The sequence below is a fragment of the Mixophyes fleayi genome, chromosome 1 (assembly GCF_038048845.1).
Source record: "Mixophyes fleayi isolate aMixFle1 chromosome 1, aMixFle1.hap1, whole genome shotgun sequence".
In the NCBI taxonomy this organism is placed as follows: Eukaryota; Metazoa; Chordata; class Amphibia; order Anura; family Limnodynastidae; genus Mixophyes; species Mixophyes fleayi.
The window spans coordinates 24,657,639-24,685,465 of NC_134402.1; the positions used below are offsets into that span (position 1 = coordinate 24,657,639).

At 40.1% G+C, this 27,827-nt stretch overlaps 1 protein-coding gene across 1 annotated transcript in view; it reads left to right on the top strand.

The window, feature by feature from the left end:
* LOC142149904 (cystine/glutamate transporter-like) overlaps nucleotides 1-27,827 on the top strand; it is a 158,232-nt gene that overhangs the window by 123,747 nt on the left and 6,658 nt on the right. Inside the window, exons 8-11 of the mRNA XM_075205453.1 lie at nucleotides 2,562-2,665; nucleotides 4,475-4,571; nucleotides 12,968-13,117; nucleotides 20,202-20,379. Of these exons, the coding sequence (XP_075061554.1) occupies nucleotides 2,562-2,665; nucleotides 4,475-4,571; nucleotides 12,968-13,117; nucleotides 20,202-20,379 (529 nt within the window). The remainder of the gene's footprint in view (nucleotides 1-2,561; nucleotides 2,666-4,474; nucleotides 4,572-12,967; nucleotides 13,118-20,201; nucleotides 20,380-27,827) is intronic.

The following is a 27,827-nucleotide window of genomic DNA, read 5'->3' on the forward strand; positions in this document are numbered from 1 at the left end:
AAGCGAGCCGCGGCGGCTGTGAGTACCGCCGCGGCTCGTGACAGATAGACACTCTTGTGTAAATTATAACCTTATTAGATGTTGTCTCAAAGTTCTATGACCATAACAACTTTTATACAGTTAGTGGAACTCTTCTGCAATTTATAATTTCCCTAATAATGTACAGTAAATTTATATGTAAGATCTATCATTCTTTATAAACATATATACATATATACACAATACAATTCACCACCATTTATAAGGTTCTTTGTACATTTACAATATGATAAAAACAGAAAAAAATCTAACATTAACACTAAAAAAACAGAAAAAAGAATACACTTATTTACTTTTATCATATTATCAAAACAGTTTTAAATGCTGTTTTACTAACAGGCACTTTCATAAATTAAGTAACTAAGACTAAATTCTACAGTATTACAACAGTTCATTTTTCAAATCTTGACCTTTACTTTTTTCCTAGTAATGAAATTTTGTTAGCAATAAACAAAACCACTGACAGATACAAAGTGTAAAAATTAAGTGCATAGTGATTAAATTTTGCATCAATCTCTCCCACACAACAACACTGTCAATGCATTATATGGGAAAGGGCACAATCCAAACGTGTTTGACAAATCAACATATTTTCTTTTTTTAATTGAGCTTTTGTACTGTAAGTTTCTATAGATCTTGATACATGTATATGAAAATATGGATTTTTAAGCATAATGTAAGTAGAGATGAGCAGTATTTTATAAACTGTTCCACAATGTATTTAACTTGTATCATGTGAGACTACAACATTTTTTGCATATTTCATCATGTGGAAATTGAGTCTTAATATTATTACTAATATTATCTTTTATTTATAAAGCATCAGCATATTACACAGTATATTTAACACCCAAATACACATACACGGAACCATAGTATAGGATTTTGTGGGTGTATTTGTAAAAATATATTTTTTGCTTTCATTCACTTGTGAGGAGTATTATATCTGCTGTATTATTTGAAGCCTAAAAGCAAATGTGTTTTTCGCTGTCAAAACAAATGCTAGCAAACTTTTCTTGTGCTCATGACCTGGTTGTATGGTTGTAAGCATGTGGGTGGATGTTTGAAATAAGCCAGATGTAAACCTAGCATCTATTCTGATGGTGCAGAGCTGGCTACACCTTGAGATACCTATGACTCTGCATACGAGCATAAATACGCTATATTTACAGACACCTACTTTGAGTGTAAATGATATTCAACCTGTGTCCAACTCTGTATCACCATCAATGCTCATCTCCACATCGCCCCCATTAAAAGCTGGCACAGGTTCTCCTACAAAACAAATGCTCAAAGCATATTTTCTCCAACTTCACCACTGCTGTGTCTGTTTCTAACATTGACTAAAAAGAACTGTTTCTAACATTGACTGGAAAGAACCTGTATTACAAACTGATATAGTACAATATGGGGCCAATTCAATTCAGCCACGTTATAATGAGGCCTGTGCACTATTATGGTTACTATCGTAAAAGTGCACAGTATTACTGTTAGTATGGTAATTTTAATGCTGTTTTTAATTAACGGTAATACAATTAGCTCCCCTGGCATAAAATTCCACAATTTTACTAGTTGGAGGGAGTGGAGATGTTAAGTAAAATATGTCTTTAATGAAATTAATCTTTATAGTCTGTGTAAACAAAATAAAATGCTATAAAAATTACAGATACCAAAAAGTACTATAACTCAATCATGTACATTGAAGATAGGATTGTGCTGATTTTAACAACTTGGAAAAGATTTAAGGAATCCAGCATAGGGGACATAGAGGTACAAGAAGTACCAAAGGTAAAGGATAGGGACAGTTTGAAAGCACACTTGTTAAATTTAAAAGAATAGTACAATACTTTAATCAAAGTAAGTCATCATCATCATTTATTTATATAGTGCCAGCAAATTCCGTAACGCTTTACAATTGGGAGCAAACATTAATGAAACAATACTGGGTAATACATACAGACAGAGAGGAAAGATAACCCTGCTCGCAAGCTTACAATCTATGGGACAATGGGAGTTTGAAACACAAAGGTATGTGCTACATGATATTGCACATTAGACCAGCTAGAATGCAAGGGTAAAAAGTATTGAGTGTGCTGCGCGATCAGTCACACACCAATGTTGGCCAGAGGGTTGTTGTCTTGTGTAAGCTTTGTAGAGGGTGGTAATAGGGTAACCTAAGGAGATTAAGATGGGGTTGAGGAATACCATAAGCTTGCCTGAAGAGGTGGGTTTTCAGAGAATGATTGAAGGTTTGAAGACTAGAGGAAAGTCTTACTGTGCGAGGGAGGGAAATCCACAGAGTGGGAGCAGCCTGAAAAAAGTCCTGTAACTGGGAATGGGAGAATGTAATGAGCGTGGAAGAGAGACGCAGATCTTGTGCAGAATGGAGGTGTCGAGTCGGGAAGTGTCAAGTAAGTCAATATTTGTTAAAACTTTGTTAGGATTGCTTCTGCTGTAAGCATCAGTAAAATGGAAAAAAACTAGGTATGAGTAAAACTTTCTCACCCAAAAATTCCTTTTAGACATTTGCAGAACGTCTCCTGGGAAACTTCTCACTGGTTGTTCCCATCTTTGTTGCTTTATCCTGCTTTGGCTCCGTAAACAGTGGTATTTTTTCTGTGTCCAGGTGAGATGATAATAATAACAACAGTAATTGTAATAATAATAATATTTGCATTTATTAAGAGAAGTACAAAATAGCAAAGGAATTATATCCAGGTTTCCCAACAAGAACGGCCATGCATACATCTATATTTTAACATGGGGCCATAACAAGTTTTGTAAAGTTGCAGTCAGTCCCTGACAGAAAATAGTGCCGGCCTATTGTTATAACATGCTATTATTGGACTGCTGTCGGCTTATACTATACACTTATCAAATTTATTTTACTGTAGCATAAAGGATATCTATTAAGGATATATATTAAGTTTTGACTTTCTATACTTTTCATTTGTCTTCTCTGCAATAGATCAAGCACTTTATAGAGCTCAAGATTTCTTCTGATACCTGACACAAATCTTTAGGAGATGTGTATTTCTCTAGTCATCATCAGTTAAAACAAATTGTCATTATTGAAACAGCTACATGCACCTATTCTATTTTTTTTGTTTATTAATTATGTAGTGTTACAAGCTTATAAAGAGTTAGCCAATGATAATGATAAATTCAAGTTTATTAGTGCCAAATGCTTTGATCCATCCATTCAGCACTACCAGCATGACTAATTAATCAGATCAATGAGGAACTTAGCTACGTGGCAAAACTCCAGTGATCTGTTGTTCTGTAGATAGAAAGTTGTTCTGCCACAAGCATTGTTATCTGCACTTCTCTCTGTCAAACTGCACATATGTTTTAGATTAAACCCAACTCAATATGATTACATTTTGATAGGGTGTGGTGATAGTCTTGTATCCCACATATGATCATGTTTGTCAATCTGACCAACCAAAATGACACTGTGTTCCTCATTTAGAGTAGGACGCAATGTGCGTCTAAGGTGTGCAGGACAGGGAGTGTGCCGCAGCTTGGTAGGGTATTATGAGTGGGATGCAACCCAAGTTGCGTCCCAATCGTAATACCCTACCGAGCTGCGAGCAGTTTGTGCAGCTAGCTAACTACTTGCGCCACCTAATTCCTGCCGCACATTTTTAGCCCTGTTTTGACGTGTGTTGCGTCTGCGCCTTACTGCGTCCAGGATTTACTTACGGGGTCACACCCCCTGTGTCTATATTATACAAGTTCACGCCTTCGCAATTCTGCATTCTGACTTTTCCCTCGTACTAAGCCGCAAGCTGTGCAAGTATAAATTGCGTCCGAGATGCAGGCGGATATGGTGCTTGCTGCACATGCGTGATAGTGGTTTTGTGGTCGATGCGCCTAAAACGGACTTTGCGTCCGACTCTAAATGAGGCCCTGTGTGTATAGATTTTGTGATGTATTTATTGTCTCATTGGACAGCTTTAGATAACACGGCTTCAATGCTATTAGGTTTATTGGCCAAGGATATAATAAACTAGCTTACATACTACAATGTTGATCATAACACCTTCTGCATTGAAGGAGTGTCACTTATTACATATTGATGGTGTGGTCTGCCACCTTCTAAAGGGATGAAGGTGTCAGATGTTGTGCACTAGCTTTGTCCTCTCCATAATGTTGCTATGGTAACGTAGTGCAGTTACAGGTATGTGACAAGGTGAGTGCTTAAAGTGAAAGGTGCTCAATGGAGCCATTAGTCCATCTCTAGGTCAAATAAGCAGTATATGTATATTGTAAACGATTTATGCAATACAAAACAAACAACATAGATTCTATTTTTATTTTAATGATAACATAATATATCAGTGTTCCATTGTTGATAATATATGAGCATACTCAGGTAAACAGCAATAAATACTGTTAAAATAAATGCATTATTCAATATTTATTCCATTAGGATGTTCTACGTTGCATCCCGAGAGGGTCACCTTCCAGAGATCCTCTCTATGATTCATGTACACAAGCATACTCCATTACCAGCTGTTATTGCTTTGGTAAGCTAAATAACAATTTTAACTATTGTTGTTATTCCTTATTCCTAAGGCTTTACATGTACACATATTGCATTGGCCTGTGCTTTGTTTAGTCATTGGTGAACGCAGTTTTCCAAATAGAGATCAATAGATCAATTTGAAAAATGCAGCATAAGGTCCTGTACTTCTTACAGATTCTAATCTATTGGGTGCTTGAAAGGAGTACTGAGAATACTGACAGGGCATTTGTCATAGTGATATATTGATCCCTGAATCAAGGCTGCTTAAGCTGTGTTCACCACCTAGTGAACAAGGCATAACGCAATGCCCCATCTGAAATATAAATCTACATGTGAATACATACGTAAGTTTATGAATTTTTTACATTTTATGAGATATTTTGATTACTATTAATTTACATTTGCAAGAACAATTTTGGACAAACCCTTATTTTTCACATGCCCATCATATATAGAAATTTGGGGTCTCCATTCCAAAAGACCTTTCCCCCTATTATATGAAGCTGAGAGTGACTGTAGTCCCTCTAGTTTACTTCAAAAGAGATTGTGAAGATACCGGGTTTTCTGGCCCAATGCTACCCACTTCACGCTGCTGGCCACCCACAGGTGCCTTCCTATGCCAGGGAAGTCTACCCAGTACCTTCTATGATATGTATAGTCACTCAAGCAAATGCGGTTAGAAAAGTACAATGGTACTTTAATTAGAATAAAAACAACACTAGAATATTATATACACACAGGAAATAAATGCCAGACAGGTTTACACATTATCTACCTCTTACCCCACTAGTTTAAGGAGCTACAATCACCTGGCTGTCCAGACTTGATGACCCATGGATCTCTCTCAGCTGCATATGTAGACTCTAGCAGAGAACGACAACTCAAAACCAGATCTTGCACCTTTCTCCCCCAAGTCCAAAGTCACTAGCCTGCTGTGGTTTCACTTGGGTCTGATGATAAGGTATACACCAGTACACAGTTCCTCAATCTCCCACCAGGGTCCCACAGCTGCGTGCATATCATTCCATCCAGCTGGAGTGGGGCTTCATGCTTCCCTGTGTCATAAGATGAGACAACAATTAAACTATGCCACTCCTGTACACACATCGATAGTAGGAGAGTTGTAGTCCAACATCCCTTGGGAGCCTTGTCCACCCTTAAATAGCCCATTGCATGTCCTCTGTTTTTGGAGACTGTGCTCCCTTCCCCCACATAATCGAGTGAAAACTGCCCAGGGTCCAGAAAACTTTGAGACTCCTTGTTTGGTTGTTTCTGGCAAAGATCCAACCCCTCCTCCCCCAAACACTCAAGGGACAACTGCCAAGTCGCAGGAAAACTTTGGTGGTTCTTGTCCTCTTCTTGCTCCCAAAGATCCAATCCCCCCTCCCATAAACACTCAAGGGATAACTGCCCAGTGGCAGGCAAATGTGGGGTCTCCGTTAATTCTTTGCTGCTGGGGAATCCTCTGTCTCCCTTCCAAAGCACATCTAGGTGCCCCTCTATGTATGTTGGAGAGCACCTCCCCCCCCAGCTACCACATCTAACTTTTACACTACTTCCCTCACCTCTGGCGCATTAGACTAGTGTGAATCCTCATTGGACACAGACTTGTCCTCGTAGCAGCGCATCAGAGTGGATGGTCCAGTGCAGGCCTCTGGTATGGGGTCCTGGGTCGCCTGATTTGGAGCTGGAGTGCGATGCTTTAAAGCTTGTAGGGCTGGTGAATTTTGCTGTGCTGGTGCTCTCTCAGACACCCACTCAGTCGACATCTCCTATTTACAAAAGAAAAGCTTGCGCTGTGATAATATCACTATCAATTTCAGTCTCAGACCAGACAGTTTTTATCAGTAACAAAAGTAGGTTGTATTACAATACACAAATGTCATATTACAATTGGCTGAGATGGCCTATAGGCGTGTCTTGGTCCTTTTTGCTCCCCTGGATTCAATGGAGATTTTGGAGAAATTCTTACAAGTCTTTGTTCACCATCTCTGATTAGAAACATCTGTTCTTTGAATTAACTCCTTCATTCCTGTTCATATCCCTGTCATCAGCTCACACGCAAGGATCCAGTTGACATAATAAAACCATATCAAATATAAACAATATACTAAAATAAGATAAAACAATGTAAATATTTTCATATTAATAAATTGTCTTCATCCAAAATAAAACCTCTTTAACAAAAGCTTAAAAAAAAGTATAAAAATTCCTAATTCATTGTCCAACCACTGTAGAACCCACTTTTATTTATAGTCACTAAATTTGCTGAAAGCCACCAATTTGACCATGTGTCACGAATCTGAATAATGTTTAGTGGATCCCTTGTCCCTGCCAAAGAGTAGAACTCACTCTGGAGCGCATAGTCTAACGAGTAGGAGGATTTGGCCAGTGACCCCCGAAAGAGGGTATGGACTTTGCTGCTTCTATCCTGCGAGTCGCAGCCTTCTGAATGAATGCTGGCTGAGTGATAGTGGAGCTTGAAACAACAGGTTGGTACAGACAGTCAGAGAGATCCTGGAAGCAAGAGCTTGATAGTCCCTGGTTCAGTGGCAATACAAATGAAGGCAACACTGGAGCATGATAACTGAGATATAGATGATACGCCAGGACAACTACAGATGAATGCTGACACAATACAGTTGCAATGAAGAGGTAACGGACTAGGGTTGGCAGATCTGTAGTTAGCAACTCGGAGCAACAGCAGATAAACTAATACAGCAACAGTTCAGATGGAGGTAATGATGATGTATAACTAACTGATCCATATTTAGTAACTCAGGGCAACAGCAGAAGAATCACTGATACCGCAACAGTTCAATTTAAACAGTAATGGAGTGAAACTTTGCTTGATGCGTTGATGATAACTCAAAATGACTGCAGGAGATCACTAATACAGCAACAGTTCAACGATAGCAGTAACTAAGATAGAACTAGCTGATCCATAATGGTAATTCAGAGTATAGTAGGTGAATCACTGGTACAGCTGCAGTTCAGACAAGAATAGTAGTGAAGTAGAAATCAGCTGATTCGTAGGAAATAACTCAGAGCAAAGCAAGCGATTCATTGACACAGTGGCAGTTCAAACAGAGGCAGACATGAAATAGAACTCAGCTGATCCATAAATGATGATTCAAGCAACAGGTGAGTTACTGGTACAGTGACAGTTCAATATATGAAAGTAACGGAGGAATAGAACTTAGCTGATCCGTGAATGGTGATTCAGAACAAAGAGTGAGTTACTGGTACAGCGGCAGTTCTAGCGTAGAAGCAGAGGTGGCGTTGAACTATCTGATCCGTAGATGGTGATTTCAGAGCAGCAGCAATGAGTACAGGTGCAACAGGCAGTTCGTTAACAGCAGTTCAATATACAGGAGTAACGGAGGAATAGAACTTAGCTGAACCGTGAATGGTGATTCAGAGCGAGAGGTGAGTTACTGGTACAGCGGCAGTTCTAATGGAGAAGCAGCAGTGGCGTTGAACTAGCTAATCCGTAGATGGTGATTTCAGAGCAGCAGCAATGAGTACAGGTGCAACAGGCAGTTCGTTAACAGCAACAGCAGAGAGGAGTTCAGATGATCCAGGAGATTCGAGCAAGCCACAATGGGAGAGTCAGACTAAGGGAAGCCAAATCCTATAGAGAGAGTGAGTAACTCGAAGAACAGGCATTGGACAGAGGGACAATGGGAGGTTTAAATAGTGCTCCAAAATACTTAGAACCAATGGGAACAGGTAGGAGGTCATGAGTGAGGGTAATAGGTAGCACATGCGCAGAACCAAATACAGATGATGCCTGGATAATGGAGTTAGTAATCTTAATCACTGCTTACAGGAAGAAGGTAACAACGCCGGTACCTGTCTATGGGACCGACGTGTGACACCACCATTTCTCCAAAACATATCTGAATAGAATAGATATATCTTGTGTAATATCTGAGGCAAAAAGTACCAGTAACAAAAGCTTAATCAGTTCTCCAAATGGCATTTTATATCCTTATGAATGCCCCTGCTGATTCAAAGGATGAATTTCAGTATTTTTTTCCAATTCAGCATTTATATTAAGTTTTGAAAGGACGATGAATCTGTGAATAAACAATACCAAGTAGGACATTGAAAGCGGATACATACACTGATTTTCAGTTGCTCCTCAAATTGTCGATGTAGATATTTCCCCCAAAGTCCCATTTCATCAATTTGGCTTATGGCAGCATATAATATTAGTGCACATATAAGTTCATGACCCTATTTTGCCCTATGGAATTTCCAGGCACTGTATAAATTAATGTTAGTGTTGATGCTTTTTTATTTCGTCATTACATGTTCTTATAGATATATGTTCTTATATGTTCTTCCCCCCCACTACCTGCCCCCTGGATCCCATCCCCTCCCACCTTCTTCGCTCCCTTTCCCCCACCACCTGCTCCCACCTCGCTCACCTCTTTAATCTCTCCCTCTCCACTGGCATCTTCCCCTCCTCCTTCAAACATGCTCTCGTATCCCCCATTCTTAAGAAACCTAATCTCGACCCCACTTCTCTCTCGAACTATCGCCCCATATCTCTTCTCCCTTTTGCCTCCAAAATTCTTGAGAGGCTCGTCTGCAGCCGTCTCACCTCCTACCTTTCTGAATACTCCCTCCTTGATCCTCTCCAGTCTGGTTTCCGCCCCCTCCACTCCACTGAAACTGCCCTGGCTAAAGTCACCAATGACCTCCTCTCTGCAAAAGCCAGTGGCCACTTCTCCCTTCTCATCCTCCTTGACCTCTCTGCAGCCTTTGACACCGTTGACCACCCCCTCCTCCTTCACACCCTCCAGTCTTTCGGCCTCTCCGGCCCAGTCCTGTCCTGGTTCACCTCTTACCTTACTCACCGTTCCTTCTCTGTCACCACCTCTGGGTCTCTCAGTCGGGGTCCCTCAGGGCTCTGTTCTGGGACCCTTACTCTTCTCTCTATACACCTCCTCCCTGGGTGAACTCATCAGCTCCTTCGGCTTCAGCTACCACCTTTACGCTGACGACACTCAACTATACCTCTCCTCTCCTGATCTTTCTCCCTCCCTCCTCTCTAGGGTGTCCGCCTGCCTCTCTGCCATCTCCTCCTGGATGTCCTCTCGATTCCTCAAACTTAACCTTGCCAAAACTGAGCTCATAGTTTTTCCTCCCTCTCATACCCCATCCCCTTCTGACCTCTCCATCACTGTCGACAACACCTCTATCTCCCCTGTCCCCCAACTTCGCTGCCTTGGTGTCATCCTCGACTCCTCTCTCTCCTTTGGCCCCCACATCCTCTCTCTTGCTAAATCCTGCCGCTTCCAGCTGCGCAACATCGCTCGCATCCGGCCCTTCCTCTCCCAAGATGCCACCAAATGCCTTATCCACTCTCTGATCATCTCCCGCCTGGACTACTGCAACCTCCTCCTCACTGGCCTCCCCCACTCTCATCTCGATCCCCTTCGATCCGTTCTTAACACTGCAGCTAGGCTTATTTTCCTCTCTCGCCGCTCCTCTTTTGTCTCCCCCCTCTACCTAGCCCTTCACTGGCTCCCATTCCCCTTCAGAATCCTCTTTAAGCTCCTCACACTCACCTACAAGGCCCTCGCCAACTCCACTGCGCCCTACATCTCCACCCTCCTCTCTATTCATGCTCCATCCCGCCCTCTCCGTTCTGCCTCTGACCGTCGCCTCTCTTCCCCCCTTATAACCTCCTCCCACGCGCGTATCCAAGACTTCGCCCGCGCTGCCCCCCTCCACTGGAACAAGCTCCCTCCCTCCATCAGAACTTCCCCTAATCTGTCCAGCTTCAAACGGGCCCTAAAAACCCACCTTTTTCTTAAAGCCTTTCTGTCTCCCACTTAACTTCCTACCTTATCTTCTGCCTCTGTCCCCCTACTCTCCCTCTCTCCCCTGCGTCTCTCTGTCTGTCCACCCCTCCCCTTAGATTGTACGCTCCTCTGAGCAGGGCCATCTCTCCTCCTGTTTCCACCACTTCTAACTCTGCTCTCCAGCTACTTAGCCCTCCTCCTCAAAGGTCCTCCACCCCACGTCCACTTTCGCTCCCTCCTCCCCCCTGGGGGTCTCCCTGTCTTCCGCGCCCCCCTTCTTGGGCCCCGTCGTTTTCGGATCCTACCTCCCCCTTCCCCGCCCTCTCTAGCTGTGCATTGAGCGTACTGAGTTGCTGTGTTTACTGTACTGTGCTGTCTCCCATTGTATTGTGATTTTGTTTGTCTCTGTACGGCGCTGCGGATGCCTTGTAGCGCCTTATAAATAAATATTATTAATAATAATAATAATAGAGAACATAAACACACATGTTGACTTACAGTTGAATGTTTGTAATGAATTGGAACAATTCTGCCTATAGATGTCTTTTTCATAAAAAGTATACCTGGAAAGTGCAAAAGGTGCCCCATTAAATGTATAGGAGAAGCCTGATATCCACCATCTCCAAGTACCCAGTCCTTATTTAACCACTTACTAGCCAAAGAATGCCCCCACAAATGTGTTCCCTCCATCACCAGCTGAAGCTCACTTAAATATTTTGTCGGCAACAGGAAATATTGTTTTTGCATATGGATGCAACAGTGGCGCACGCAGGGGGGGTTTCTGAGTCTCCAGAAACCCCCCCCTGCGCTAACTAAGTGGTTGCTATAGCTGCACTGTCCTATACAGCAGCCGCGGCGCTGTCAAAGAAGCGTCCGCGGCGGTGCTGTATTGTATACAGCAGCTCTCGCGGGGGGTGTTTGTTTTTTTTGGGTAGGGGGGAACCCCCCCCCGACAATCCTCTGTTCGCCCCTGTGCAATACCGAGTGCCCAAGCATGCCTACTCCATATTCAGCAAGGAATATCAACTCAGCCCAGTCTCTGCCCTTCATGCAGCCACTGTCATTTAGTTGAGCTTCTCTTTGCACTTCCGGTAAAAATTTGTGCATTCATATGAAACTGGATTTGTACTGTGCTCACTCATTTTTGCTACTTTGTAATTTACTATTATTGACTACACCATGGCACACCTAGACAACATTCTGGGTAGAATTTGGAAAACAATCGTGCAGTAGAAAGCATTAACGTCTTGGCTCCTCAATGTAGATTATACTGTTTTTTTTAAAAAAATTAAGTTGTAGTTACTCATTCAATAATATTTCTGTTTGAATGACACCAGTTTGAGTGGGATGTAGGTCTCAGTAGTAAAGTATCTTATCAGTGGTTCAAATGGTTTATTTAGCATGGGCATGATTTCAACCCAAAGTTGAGCAAACAACTACAAGTCCCTGTTGGCTTGTATACAAATATATTGTTTCCTATCCTTCAATGTTATTGTAATGCCTTAACAGGTTTTATTTCTAGAGCTGAGTGCTTCTCATCTCTGCTACTCAGGGACCACGAAAGTTCAGATTTCAAGGCTAGCACTACCTGAGCACAGACGGGCTCACATAATAGACTGGATCACTGCCTTCTATTGATCTTCTATTCTCTTAAGTAGGATAATACCATAAGCATCCCCAGTCTGTGGCCATTCATAGATTTCAGTATTAAATTTTACCAATGGCCGAACATCATAATGCAGAATATTTTGTTGTCCATTGTATCAGCATGATCAGTGAGCACATTTTAAAATGGACCCATAAACATTTCCAATTTGCATCAAGTTTACTTCTGTATAGCAAATTCCTCTTACCTTTGTTATATAGCTTTATATACCGAAGTACTGTTTATATAAATGTATTCTTTTACAATTGAAATACAGTTGTAATAAGCATCTTAACCCATTAAAGCATTAGAGAGTGAAAAATATTTCTATTCCACCTCCCCCATTCTCTCTGGAGAATGATAAATAATGGAAACTAGAGGAGAGTTAACCATATCCTATTACTAGCTGCTAGTTACAAAAAATTTACACTTATTCCAATTGGATATCTGAAGAGAACACAGATTTTAGGTATCTGGGTTTCCATGTCTCTGAAGCTATTTGTTAAACTCCATTTCTAGTGCTAATTTTAAGTTTGCTTAAATAAAAAAAATTTCCTTTTGGAACAAAGGTGTCTACATATGTATAATCCTTATAGAAATCAATTAAATATTAACTTGGGCAGTTAAACAACATCCTCTTTTGTTAATGAAGCTAAACTTCCTCCAGTCTGCACCACATGGCTACATACTTATATATGTAATGGCAATCATCCAAACACTTCTGTAATTCAATTATACTTATCATTTAACAGATTTAATAAGCATGATATACAAATCTTTAAACTACGCATAAAAGGCAAAAAAGTTAACACGATATTTTTGTTTAAAAATGAAAACTCATTTAAAATATAAACCTTTTGTTTTTAAACATGTCTGTGAATATTTCCTTATACCATAGTGTATTCATTAAAAAAAAGATCTTGTATTTTGCAGTATCCACTAACAATGATAATGCTTTTCATTGGAGATGTCTACAGCCTCCTTAATTTTCTTAGCTTTGCTCGATGGCTTTTTATTGGTATGGCTGTTGTTGGACTCCTTTATCTACGATACAAACGACCTGAGATGCATCGCCCTTTCAAGGTACACTCACCTCTCTGTCTGTCTGACATTAATCTTGATATGCCGCACTGATCCTTTCTCAGTGTCACAGGAAATTTAAGAAGATTGTGTATCACCAACTAAAATATAGACTTCACTGTGTGCAACTGTAACCGACAACATGGCTATATATTAGGGATGAGCGCGCTCGGATTTCTGAAATCCGAGCCCACCCGAACGTTGCGGATCCGAGTCGGATCCGAGACAGATCCGGGTATTGGCGCCAAATTCAAAAGTGAAACTGAGGCTCTGACTCATAATCCCGTTGTCGGATCTCGCGATACTCGGATCCTATAAATTCCCCGCTAGTCGCCGCCATCTTCACTCGGGCATTGATCAGGGTAGAGGGAGGGTGTGTTAGGTGGTCCTCTGTGCTGTTTAGTTCTGTGCTGTTTAGTTCTGTGCTGTTTAGTGCTGTGCTGTTTAGTGCTGTGCTGTGCTGTGCTGTGCTGTGTTCTGCAGTATCAGTCCAGTGGTGCTGTGTGCTGTGCTCTGTCCTTCTGAGGTCAGTGGTGCTGCTGGGTCCTGTGCTGTGTCCTGTTCAGTCCAGTGGTGCTGTGTCCTGTGCTCTGTGCTTCTAAGGGCATAGTTATTTCCCCAATATTCCCCTGTGTTTAAAAAAATAAAAAAAAGTTTTTTTTATAAAATACCAAAAACTACTTTAATATTTTTTAATTACCACAAAATTTTCACAACCAATCCTGCAGTATAAGCCCATTGGTACTGCAATATTACCAAGTTCACACATTCAGCAGTAAAAGTCCAGTGGTACTGCAATATTACAAAGTTTACACATTCTGCAGTATCAGTCCAGTGGTGCTGTGTCCTGTGCTCTGTCCTGCTGAGTTCCGTAGTGCTGCTGGGTCCTGTGCCGTGTCCTGTTCAGTCCAGTGGTGCTGTGTCCTGTGCTCTGTGCTTCTAAGGGCATAGTTATTTCCCCATTATTCCCAAGTTTGTAAAAAATAAAAAAAAAGTAAAAAAAAATAAAAAATTAAAAAAAAAAAAAAAAATATAATAATTATAACCAAATTTGCAAAACCAATCCAGCATTATAAGTCCATTGGTACTGCAATATTACCAAGTTCACACATTCAGCAGTAAAAGTCCAGTGGTACTGCAATATTACAAAGTTTACACATTCTGCAGTATCAGTCCAGTGGTGCTGTGTCCTGTGCTCTGTCCTGCTGAGTTCCGTAGTGCTGCTGGGTCCTGTGCCGTGTCCTGTTCAGTCCAGTGGTGCTGTGTCCTGTGCTCTGTGCTTCTAAGGGCATAGTTATTTCCCCATTATTCCCAAGTTTGTAAAAAATAAAAAAAAAGTAAAAAAAAATTAAAAATTAAAAAAAAAAAAAAATATATAATAATTATAACCAAATTTGCAAAACCAATCCAGCATTATAAGTCCATTGGTACTGCAATATTACCAAGTTCACACATTCAGCAGTAAAAGTCCAGTGGTACTGCAATATTACAAAGTTTACACATTCTGCAGTATCAGTCCAGTGGTGCTGTGTCCTGTGCTCTGTTCTGCTGAGTTCCGTAGTGCTGCTGGGTCCTGTGCCGTGTCCTGTTCAGTCCAGTGGTGCTGTGTCCTGTGCTCTGTGCTTCTAAGGGCATAGTTATTTCCCCATTATTCCCAAGTTTGTAAAAAATAAAAAAAAAGTAAAAAAAAATAAAAAATTAAAAAAAAATAAAAAAATATAATAATTATAACCAAATTTGCAAAACCAATCCAGCATTATAAGTCCATTGGTACTGCAATATTACCAAGTTCACACATTCTGCAGTATCTTGTGCTACATATAATGGAGAGCAAAAATTTGGAGGATAAAGTAGGGAAAGATCAAGACCCACTTCCTCCTAATGCTGAAGCTGCTGCCACTAGTCATGACATAGACGATGAAATGCCATCAACGTCGTCTGGCAAGCATGATGCCCAATCTCCTAGTACAGGGCATGTAAAATCCAAAAAGCCCAAGTTCTCAAAAAACAGCAAAAAAAGAAACTTAAAATCATCTGAGGAGAAACGTAAAGTTGGCAATATGCCAATTACGACAAGTAGTGGCAAGGAACGGCTTAGGCCCTGTCCCGTGTTCATGACTAGTGGTCCAACTTCACCCAAGGATCAAAGCCCTCCTCCCCCCCCCTACAAAAAATTTAAGAGAGTTATGCTGTCAGCAACAACAACAAAACAGCAAAGAACTCTGCCTTCTAAACAGATGACATCACAAATCCCCAAGGCGAGTCCAAGGGTGTTGTTGGTTGTGAACCCTGACCTTCCCATCACTGTACGGGAAGAGGTGACTCCATCCAGCATTTGCAGCACGCCCTCTGCATATGCTGGAAGGATCACCCACAGTCCAGTTACAGATTTGGCTAATGAAGGTGTGAATGTTGTGCACTGGGAGGAGGATATTGATGTAGCTGGTGCTGAGGAGGATGTTGATGATTATGATGCAGACAGATACCAAATTGCATTTCTCAATTTCTATTTATATTCTAGATTATATAACGGCTGAAAAGTTTTCTGTTTTACTCCTAGTGGAGAGGGGATCTGATGCAGACAGATACCAAACTGCCTTTGTCCATTTCTTTGTATATTTGAATTGCTAGTTCTACAGTCTATGCAGGCTGCTTTATTTATATTCAACTACAAGTGTAGGGCGGGGGGGGGGGGGGCATAGATAGCCACCAAAGTAACGTGGTCCATTTAATTTCACTTTCTAGCTCCACAGTCTGTGCAGCCTGCTTTTTTTTATCTTCAAAGTATTTATATTTACAAGCCTTGCAATCTAAATTAACTAGAGGTAGTGACGTGGTAGAACTCCAAAAGGCAGTTTGGAAGCCCCTGTACAAACTGGCTCTATTTTTTAACTGAGTTGTCCCCCCTCCAGTGTGTACTCGGAAAGAGTTTTTAGTGCAGCGGGGAACCTGGTCAGTGAGCGGCGAAGGAGGTTGCTTCCTCACAACGTTGAAAAAATGATGTTTATAAAAATGAATAATCAATTCCTCAATGAAGTACAGCACTGCCCTCCAGACAGTACAGAGGGACTGTGGTTGTGGAGTCCAGCGGGGATGAATTGATAATGTGTGAGGAGGAGGAAGTACACACTGTAGGGGGAGAGGAATCAGAGGTTGAGGATAAGGACGACATCTTTCCTCAGTAGAGCCTGTTTAGTTTGTACAGGGAGAGATGAATTGTTTTATTGGTGTGGGGGCCCAAACAAACCAATCATTTCAGCCACAGTTGTTTGGTAGGCCCTGTCGCTGAAATGATTGGTTTGTTAAAGTGTGCATGTCCTATTTCAACAACATAAGGGTGGGTGGGAGGGCCCAAGGACAATTCCATCTTGCACCTTTTTTTTTGGCATTATGTGACCATTCAACAGTCGTTTGCCATGTTCAAAAAGTAAAAGAAAATGCCAACAAATTCAATAAATTAAATCAAAAGTTAAATGCCCTGTCATTATTTAAAACAAGAGGTTTTGACGTGCTAGAATTAGTGTAGTGTTAAGATGTTATAAACACTACACTTGGAAATTGGAGGAGGTAATGTGGCCCCGGTATCAAATTGGGTACCGGGGCCACCCCACTATGCAGTCCAGATACTTGTTTGGTGGAATTCCGACACGTGGAGGGTTTTTAAATTATATTGTGGCCTCGGTACCAAATTGTGTACCGGGGCCACCACACTACGCAGTCAAGATACTTGTTTGGTGGAATTCTGACACGTGGAGGGTGTATTTATTTTATTGTGGCCCCGGTATCAAGTTGGGTACCGGGGCCACCCCACTACGCAGTCCAGATACTTGTTTGGTGGAATTCTGACACGTGGAGGGTGTATTTATTTTATTGTGGCCCCGGTATCAAGTTGGGTACCGGGGCCACCCCACTACGCAGTCCAGATACTTGTTTGGTGGAATTCTGACACGTGGAGGGTGTATTTATTTTATTGTGGCCCCGGTATCAAGTTGGGTACCGGGGCCACCCCACTACGCAGTCCAGATACTTGTTTGGTGGAATTCTGACACGTGGAGGGTGTATTTATTTTATTGTGGCCCCGGTATCAAGTTGGGTACCGGGGCCACCCCACTACGCAGTCCAGATACTTGTTTGGTGGAATTCTGACACGTGGAGGGTTTTTTAATTATATTGTGGCCTCGGTACCAAATTGTGTACCGGGGCCACCACACTACGCAGTCAAGATAGATAGATGCGTATCATAGATAAAGTACATTCAGTGGTGTGGGGCAAATTGAAAAATATTCAAAATGCACTGACATTATCAAAAACAAGAGGTTGTCACACGCTAAAACTCCAACATGTATATGATGGAGAGGATGGAGGAGCAGCCGTATGTGTAGTGTAATGCAGACCTGTTGAAGGTTTTTTATATATTTTATTGTGGTGCCCAGTGCCCACTCCTCTACGCAGTCCAGGTACATTTATTGGTGCGATTCATAAAAGTTCAGGGTTTTTAATATATTGTGGTGACCCACTCCTCTACGCAGTCCAGGTACATTTATTGGTGCGAATCAAACAAGTTGATGGTTTTCTTATTATATATATTGTGGTGACCCACTCCTCTACGCAGTCCAGGTACATTTATTGGTGCGATTCATAAAAGTTCAGGGTTTTTAAGATATTGTGGTGACCCACTCCTCTACGCAGTCCAGGTACATTTATTGGTGCGATTCATAAAAGTTCAGGGTTTTTAATATATTGTGGTGACCCACTCCTCTACGCAGTCCAGGTACATTTATTGGTGCGATTCATAAAAGTTCAGGGTTTTTAAGATATTGTGGTGACCCACTCCTCTACGCAGTCCAGGTACATTTATTGGTGCGATTCATAAAAGTTCAGGGTTTTTAATATATTGTGGTGACCCACTCCTCTACGCAGTCCAGGTACATTTATTGGTGCGAATCAAACAAGTTGATGGTTTTCTTATTATATATATTGTGGTGACCCACTCCTCTACGCAGTCCAGGTACATTTATTGGTGCGATTCATAAAAGTTCAGGGTTTTTAATATATTGTGGTGACCCACTCCTCTACGCAGTCCAGGTACATTTATTGGTGCGATTCATAAAAGTTCAGGGTTTTTAATATATTGTGGTGACCCACTCCTCTACGCAGTCCAGGTACATTTATTGGTGCGATTCATAAAAGTTCAGGGTTTTTAATATATTGTGGTGACCCACTCCTCTACGCAGTCCAGGTACATTTATTGGTGCGATTCATAAAAGTTCAGGGTTTTTAAGATATTGTGGTGACCCACTCCTCTACGCAGTCCAGGTACATTTATTGGTGCGATTCATAAAAGTTCAGGGTTTTTAATATATTGTGGTGACCCACTCCTCTACGCAGTCCAGGTACATTTATTGGTGCGATTCATAAAAGTTCAGGGTTTTTAAGATATTGTGGTGACCCACTCCTCTACGCAGTCCAGGTACATTTATTGGTGCGATTCATAAAAGTTCAGGGTTTTTAATATATTGTGGTGACCCACTCCTCTACGCAGTCCAGGTACATTTATTGGTGCGATTCATAAAAGTTCAGGGTTTTTAAGATATTGTGGTGACCCACTCCTCTACGCAGTCCAGGTACATTTATTGGTGCGATTCATAAAAGTTCAGGGTTTTTAATATATTGTGGTGACCCACTCCTCTACGCAGTCCAGGTACATTTATTGGTGCGATTCATAAAAGTTCAGGGTTTTTAATATATTGTGGTGACCCACTCCTCTACGCAGTCCAGGTACATTTATTGGTGCGAATCAAACAAGTTGATGGTTTTCTTATTATATATATTGTGGTGACCCACTCCTCTACGCAGTCCAGGTACATTTATTGGTGCGATTCATAAAAGTTCAGGGTTTTTAATATATTGTGGTGACCCACTCCTCTACGCAGTCCAGGTACATTTATTGGTGCGATTCATAAAAGTTCAGGGTTTTTAATATATTGTGGTGACCCACTCCTCTACGCAGTCCAGAAAGATACCTTGTTGCAACGTTTTGGACTAATAACTATATTGTGAGGTGTTCAGAATACACTGTAAATTAGTGGAAATGCTTGTTATTGAATGTTATTGAGGTTAATAATAGCCTAGGAGTGAAAATAAGCCCAAAAACTTGATTTTTAAACTTTTTATGTTTTTTTCAAAAAAAATCCGAATCCAATACCTTAAATCCGAACCGAGACCTTTCGTCAAGTGTTTTGCGAGACAAATCCGAACCTCAAAAATAACGAAAATCCGGATCCAAAACACAAAACACGAGACCTCAAAAGTCGCCGGTGCACATCCCTACTATATATGAACTTATATGAAATGGCCCTGGAAACAGTTTTGTGAAATGTTGACAAAAAGTTTGTGTTATGTCGTATGTGATACTGATTTTTGTTTTTTTTTGCTTTATAAGTAGGTTTCAGGTCTTTATAAGTAGGAAGAAATAGCCTTTATTCATAAATATTTATTTTTTTAATGTAGGATGGCCATTGCTAGCTCACAAAATGTTCTAGCATAGGATGGTTGAAACTAACATAGTAGCATATTCTCATCTAAGCTTTAGTTTCGGTACGTTTGAATGATGATACTCTAAGCTAATATTTCAATAGTATGCCAAGTTATTTTACTGGAAGCCATGCTTATTTATGCTGGAATTATTTTGAATTAAATTTACATAGTTTTAGCTTCAAACTCATTTTTGGTATTGATTATTTTAAACACCTGTGGAATGACCATAAATAATCATTCAAGTTGGTTTAGAGTATAAGCAATATGTATATGCAATTGGCAAAATATTATTAACCTTACTGTCCACATTTACATGAAAATGATGCTACACCTATTAGTCTGCCAGCCTGTATGTACTAAATAAATATCCCCCCTACCCCCAACTGCTTAGCGCAGCTAAAATATAAAACTGTTCAACGGTTCTTCCTAGAAGATTATGTGAAGGAAAACAATGTAAATATAATATGAACATGATGCAGCCAACTAGTCGTTTATCTTGTATGTACAATTCATAATGATAATTAGTTTATTTAATTTGTTTTTATTTCAGGTGCCAATTATTATTCCAGCATTGTTCTCCTTCGCCTGTCTGCTTATGGTTACTTTGTCACTATATGCAGACCCCATAAACACTGGGATTGGCTTTGCAATCACCCTAACTGGTGTACCTGTTTACTATCTCTTCATCTTCTGGGATAAGAAGCCAAAATGGTTCAGGACCTTTTCAGGTACAGTAGACTGCGTTGTAATGTAGGAAAATAAACACTTTGAAATAAACACAATGCGTCAGTAAATCACAATGTGCTTCCTATTGTTGAGAAGTATTTCATATCATTTAAATAACTGATGAAAGTAAAATTTGGATTTTTGGATTATAATTAGGGGCATAACATGCAATCACCGGGCTCCATCGCAACATTTGTGATTTGCTCATCCATGCTGGTCTATATGCTACATAGGGCCCAATTCTGCTCTGCTGAGCTCCCCTACACATACACAAGAGAGCAGAGGCCTTCATAGAGGATGGACCAGCATAGGGGGACTATCCTCAACACCCGGCTCCATAGCAACTGAATGGATTGCTGCAGCCAGGGCCATCTTAACAACATTATGGGCCCTCGGGCAAAGCAGTGCACCGGGGCCCCTACATATATATATATATATATATATATATATATATATATATATATATATAGAGAGAGAGAGAGATATATAGAGAGATATATAGAGATACAGATATAAATATATAGAGATAGAGACAGATAGATGTACTTGCTCAGTGACCCTTGAAGGTTTTTTTTGCAGGTTTTTTCTTTTGCAGGATTATTTATTCTAATTAAGAACCCTGCCTATAGGGCCCCCTTGCTTGTGGGGCCCCCGGGCACCTGCCCATCGTGCCCAATGGAAAAGATGGCCCTGGCTGCAGCTGTAATTCCACTCTTTATAGTGTCACATATACAATATGTCCTTTATCATTTGCTAGTTTTCAATATTCATTTTTATTACAACATACTTTTGTATGTGTGTGTGTCTGTTTTTAAGTTACACCCCTTCTTACCTTTTAACATACAGCATTAGTGTCCTGATGAATAAAACTGTTCTAGTTTTGCAACTGTAAAATCAATTTTTAAAATTCACGCTGAAAATAATTTGTAACATGTATTTAAAATGTATTTTCTTTCACAACAAAATCTAGGAAGAAAAAGTAAAAACAGATGTTCTCTAGTATATAGAGCATAAACTCATGGCTATAACTATCCTAGGTGCAGGGGCTATGACCACCAGGGCATCATCTGCCTTAGGGCAATGTTTGTGCAAAAATAAATATGTATATATAAAACAAATACATAAAACTATAAAAATATTCTTCACATTTTACTCATTTTCTTACATCATAAAACAAAATGGGTTAATTATATCTATTGTAATACAAGTAAAATACTTGATAGAAAAACCTTTAGGTGCAATAAAGCTGTGAGCCTATCTGGGTAAGTCTCTACCATCTGTCCACATGTGAACACTGCAATTGTCATCCATTGTATTTGTAATATTCAAGTTCCATCAGGTTAGACGGAGAGTTACAATTTCCAAATCATTCCAGGGATTCTCAATGGGATTGAGGTCTAGACTTTGAATTGATCACTTATGTTTTTTGTTCTTGTATTAAACCACTCCAGTATAGCTTTATATAATTTAATGGTAAATAAACATATTTCTCAGTTTATAGCCATGTGTGATATTTAGACAGAAGTGTATACTCGTAAATACAATATACAATAAATACTCTAGTATGCAAATTTTAAACCAGTGTTCTCAATATAAAAATATAATAAAATTGGACTTGGAGTGTCACTTTTAGTGGAAAGTTTTGCTTAGTATCTTAAATCTGCTGCATTGTTGTAAATATCAACACAAAGTATCCTTACATATTATTTTAACAACCACTGCAGTCCAAAGCAATGCTTAACGCCAGCAAATGATTATAACACATCTAATTAAAATATGATTTTCTAGCAAGCAGATAGTTCTATACAGGTCATAATACTATTGAACTATTTCAGTGAAGGAGGATGGGACATTTAAAAGAACAGCTTGAATCATACTTGCCAACTCTCCCGGAATGTCTGGGAGACTCCCGCACTTCCTAGTGAAGTGGGCAGAATTAGGTCACAAACGCCGCGATTCCTGGTGAATCGTGGCGTTTGGCCCCGCCCCCCGCTGTCAAATGACGCGTTTTGTGTCATGACGTCACGGGGGCGGGTCCAAAATGACGCAAATTTTGGAGGCCAGCCCCCCATGACGTCCACCTCCCCCGCAGCCTTCCGGATACCAACATTGTAGAGTTGGTAAGTATGGCTTGAATGGTTTAAGAAACTTACTGGCTAAATGCTATTTTCTAGCTGTTTATTACACACAAAGCCACAGCCAAAATCTGTAATGTTCCTCAATTCTGCTGCACATAACAATATGTTCTTCATAATGACTCAGAAATAAATTATAGCAAAAACTCTGCATGTAGAACATAACTTATATATGCAAAGGAACCACTTTGTGCCTTGTGTATATGCTGTATTAAGTACTCGTCTATATGTGTGTATACTGAATGAAAACAACATAGATACAACCACAATTCATTGGCAGAATAGAATAGTTTGGGTGAGATCGGAGAATTGAACCAGTGCCGTTAATATACTCCTACGTTTATGTGGTGTTTACTTAAAGAATTCTCTATCCCACATGAGATAGAAATCCATATACAAGAGGTTGGTTTACAAAATTAGGGAACTGGGTCTAGGAATCAACATTTGTACTTGGATCGAAAACTGGTTAGAGAATAGGGAACAGAGAGTTGTGATAAATGGAACATTTTCTAATTGGTCAAAAGTCTTACGTGGAGTACCTCAAGATTCTGTGCTGGGGCCACTCCTTTTTAATATATTCATTAATGACCTTGGTGATGGTTTAGAGAGTAAAGTTTCTATTTTTGCAGATGTAGCTTCTCTACAGAGGGACTTAAATAAACTGGAGGATTGGGCGGCCAAATGGAATATCAGGTTTAACACAGATAAATGTAAGGTTCAGGGATCAAAAACAAGTACGCAATCTATAAATGAAATGGAATTAATTTAGGAGAATCTATAATGGAAAAGGATTTAGGAGTGCTCATAGACAGTAGACTTAGCAATAGTGCTCAATGTCAAGCAGCAGCTGCAAGGGCAAACAAAGTATTGGCATGCATAAAAGGGGGCATAGATGCAATTGAAGACAGTGTAGTTTGTCACTGTAAGACCTCATCTTGAATATGCAGTACAGTTCTGGGCACCACTCTATAAAAAAGATAATTTGGAACTAGAAATGGTTCAGAGAAGGGTGACAAAATTGATAAAGGGTATGGAGTCATTAAGTTATGAGGAAAGGTTAGCCAGTTTAGGCATGTTTACTTTAGAAAAGAGGCGTATGATTACTATGTACAAATACATTAGGGGTCAATACAGAGAACTTTCATTGGAACTTTTTACCCCAAGGACTATACACAGGACACATGGTCACCCCCTAAGGTTAGAGGAGAGGAAATTTCACAACCAGCAAAGGAAGGGGTTCTTTACAGTAAGGGCATGGTTGTGATGGCAGATTCAATAGATATGTTTAAGAAAATTTGCAATAATGTACATTTTATAGGGATCAAAACTGCATGTTATATAGAGATTCCCAGTAGTAATGAGGCTCGATAACCATCACAGAATACACATGCAAATCAATTGCTACTAACTTACATGTAGTGGTACCGTTTTGACATCAGTAATCCATAATATAGTTACAATATACAGTCAGGCACCTTATCCTCTGATCCGAAAAAAACGGAGACCAAATGTAATAAGAACAACAACAAAAGATTTTCTATTGGTCAACTGACCTGTCTATCAACCAGGAACTTCCTGGTTGCTATAAACGTCTCTAGGAGTGACATCTTTTAGGGGTGCAGTCTCAGACTATAAAAGACTGACTATAGGCTCTATCTGGTTGCCTTGAAAAAGATAGTGTAACGCGCGTTGGCAGCACAGCACGCCGCTATCTTGCTGATTTATAACAAAAATCTTTATTATTAGATTCAGACACTTTGCCCTTGTAGAGCGCTATCCTCATACAGTGTGTGAAAGTCAGCTTGCTCACCGTGATAGCCAGTTATACAACTTTGGGGTTTAGATACACAGATTATGATACAATGTATGGAGATTACCTTGTTTATTGGGATGGCTAATTATACAGCTTGGGTGTTAATCCCCTACCCCAGTGAATCTGTTTGATCTAATCATTAGGAACAGTGTGTTGAATATACATAGGAGGGGCGGAAAAGGGGCTGCAGACAATAGGCAGCTACCATCCTTTCTTAATTTGATCTGATTACCAACTGATCATTAATAACATACTTTTAGTCTGGATTTCTTAACTTTAATATAGCAGGAGACGGCACAGAACGCCGCTACCCTGCTTATTTATAATTACATTTTTACTATTAGATTCAGACACTCTGCGCCTTTATAGCGCTATTCTTATACAGTGTTTGAAAGTTAACTTGTTCATCGTGACAGCTAATAAATTAACTTTGGTGTTTAGATATACAGACTATGACACAATGTATGGAGAGTAACCTGTTCATTATGACGGCTAAATATACAGCTTGGGTGTGAATCCCTTATCCCAGTGAGCCTGCATGATCCAATTATTAGGAACAGCGTACAGAATACACATAGGAGGGATAGAGAAGGGGCTGTAGATAATAGGCAGCTGCCATCCTTCCAGTATTTGATCCGATTATGAACAGATCACCAATAATATACTTTTAGTCTGGATCTCTTAACTTATACATAGCAATAGTTATAGAAACTACATTATTATCAAGAATACGTTATTATCACAATATCTCAATAGCGGCGTGCTAGGGTAGTTCAAAGCTACCTCTTTTAGCAGATATTTGTATATTTTCACTCAATTGTTTACATTTCCATTGTTTAATATTTCGCTATTCTATTTGTATTACCAAAGAGGTATGTTCCGTATACAGGGACATTTTTAATGCATACTAATAAAAATTTACAATTATTAATTTAGACTTTAGAGTGCCCTTGATCACAGCTCTATTCTCTCCCCTTTTCAATGTTTAAGAAAGGGTTAGACAAATTTTTAGCGGAAAGGTGTAACCAGGGATACGACCGTTAATTAAAATGTAGGATTGTAGTGGATATAGGGTAAAAATAGGACTGCAAAATTGAGTCTGGGGGGATTTTTACGATTGAAACAGATTGGCGGTTGCTTACTCTGGATGAATTTCAAATATAACTGCAGGATCGCAGGAGATCCAAAATAGGTTGAACTTGATTGACTGGTGTCTTGTTTCAACCTCATCAACTATGTTACTATGTTACAATGTTACTTTTTAAATGTTTTATCAGAAATGTCTATATTATTAACAGGTAACATTAATTGAATAGTTTTTTTTGTTTTATGTGCGCTCTTTTGTGATCATATATTCCACATATGTATTGGACATATCCTGCAGTGTCTAGTAGAGCAGAACATACCTAGACTCATACAGTGGCGGATCCAGGGGGGAGTGATCGGGGCAATCGCCCCCCTAGCAGGGGCTTGCTGCCGGCGGCTGCACACTATGTGCAGGTCCGCTCGGCAGTGACAGGCAGGGACATTGTGCTGCCAGGCTGCTCTGATTGTGTTTTAAACACAATCAGAGCAGCCGGGCAACACACTGTACCTGTCTGTCACTGTCGAGCAGACCTGCACATAGTGTGCAGCTGCGGCAGCCTCAGAAGTAAGAAAGGGGGGGGGCCTAAATCACAATTTTCTAGATTCGCCCCATGACTCATATTCATCACAACACGTATGTTCAAATCCGTTTGTTGTTGAAATTATTAATTTAATTATACCCGATTTACATGCGTTTTAGAAAAAATGCACATTGTGCTTAGTATGCATTCCTTGATGAATCAAGCCGATTGTCTTCTAAGTATTATAACAGTACAGATGGCTTTTACATAAGTTAAAGTATAAGTGCTCTGTGGTACGTATAGCCCAAGAGGATCCTTCAGTCTGTTAAACATAACTCAAGTTAACATTAAACTTTTGAAAAAATTATACAAAAAATATAAAATACTAATCAGATGGATATTTTTAATCCATTTAAATGCATACATGGTGTCTTGGTATAACTTTAAGTGCTAATTTGATTATATTTACATATGAGGGGGTAGTTAGTAGAGACAAATACACTTCGGGGTACTTAAATTTTAAAAACAAAATGTTGAGAAGCCTGGTTCTCAAGTTAAGACGTCATGCAAAACAAAGAACTGGGGAGGTCTCTTACTATAAAGCAATCATTTCTATTATTTACCACTAAGGAAAAATACAACATTGTGCTAAATTCTAGCAAGAGATATACACTGATCAGCCACAATATTTAAACCACCTGCCTAATATTGTGTAGGTTCACCTCGTGCCACCAAAACAGCTCTGACCTATCGAGACATGGACCTCTGAAGGTGTCTTGTGGTGTCTGTCAAAAAGATATAAGCAACAGATCTTTTAAGTTGCAAGGTTGAGCCTTCATGGCTCAGACTTGTTTTTCCAGCACATCTCACAGATGCTCAATCAAATTGAGTTTTAGGGAATTTGGAGGCTAAGTCAAAACTTTGAACTCTTTGTCATGTTCTTCAAACCATTCCTGAACAATTTTTGCAATGTGACAGTGTGCATTATCCTGCTGAAAGAGGCCACTGCCATCAGGGAATACTGTTACCTTAAAGTGGTGTACTTGGTCTGCAAAAATCTACATGAATTCCAGGACCCAAGGTTTCTCAGCAGAGCACTGCCCAGAACATCACACTGCCTCCTCCGGCTTGCCTTCTTTCCATAGTGCATTCTGGTGCCATCTCTTCCTCAGCTAAACGACACACGCAAATCCAACGTGATTCATCAGACCAGTCCACCTTCTTCCGTTGCTCCATAGTCATGCCCTTAGTACGTGCTTTTTTCGGTGGATAGGGGTCAGCATGGGAACTTGACCATACTGCTGCTATGCATCCCCATATGCAGCAAGCTAGGATACACTGTGTGTTCTGACATCTTTTTATCATAGCCAGCATTAACGTTTTCAGCAATTTGTGCTACAGTAGCTTTTCTGTGGGATTGCTCCCCACATGCATCATTGAGCCTTGAGTGCCCATGACCCTGTCATTGGTTCACCTGTTGTCGCACTTTTGGTAGCGACTAACCACTGCATACTTGGAACACCCCACAAGACCTGTTGTTTTGGAGATGCTCTGACCCAGTTGTCTAGCCATCACAATTTGTCCCTTGTGAAAATTGCTTGCCCATTTTTCCTGCTTCCTACACATCAACTTATAGAACTGACTGTTAACTTGCTGCCTACTTACCATTTGACAGGTACCATTATAACGAGACAATCAATTTTAATCACTTCACTTGTCAGTGGTTTTAATGTTATGTCTGATCGGTGTATATCCTTACTGTCAATATTCTGCCCAAGTAAATCTACATATAAACGTAGTTGTTTGAGTATAGAAAAATAAAATAAACATCAGAGCCTAAAGTTGGAATACACATAATTCCTATTTAACATATCAGCTTTTCACAGATTTGTATA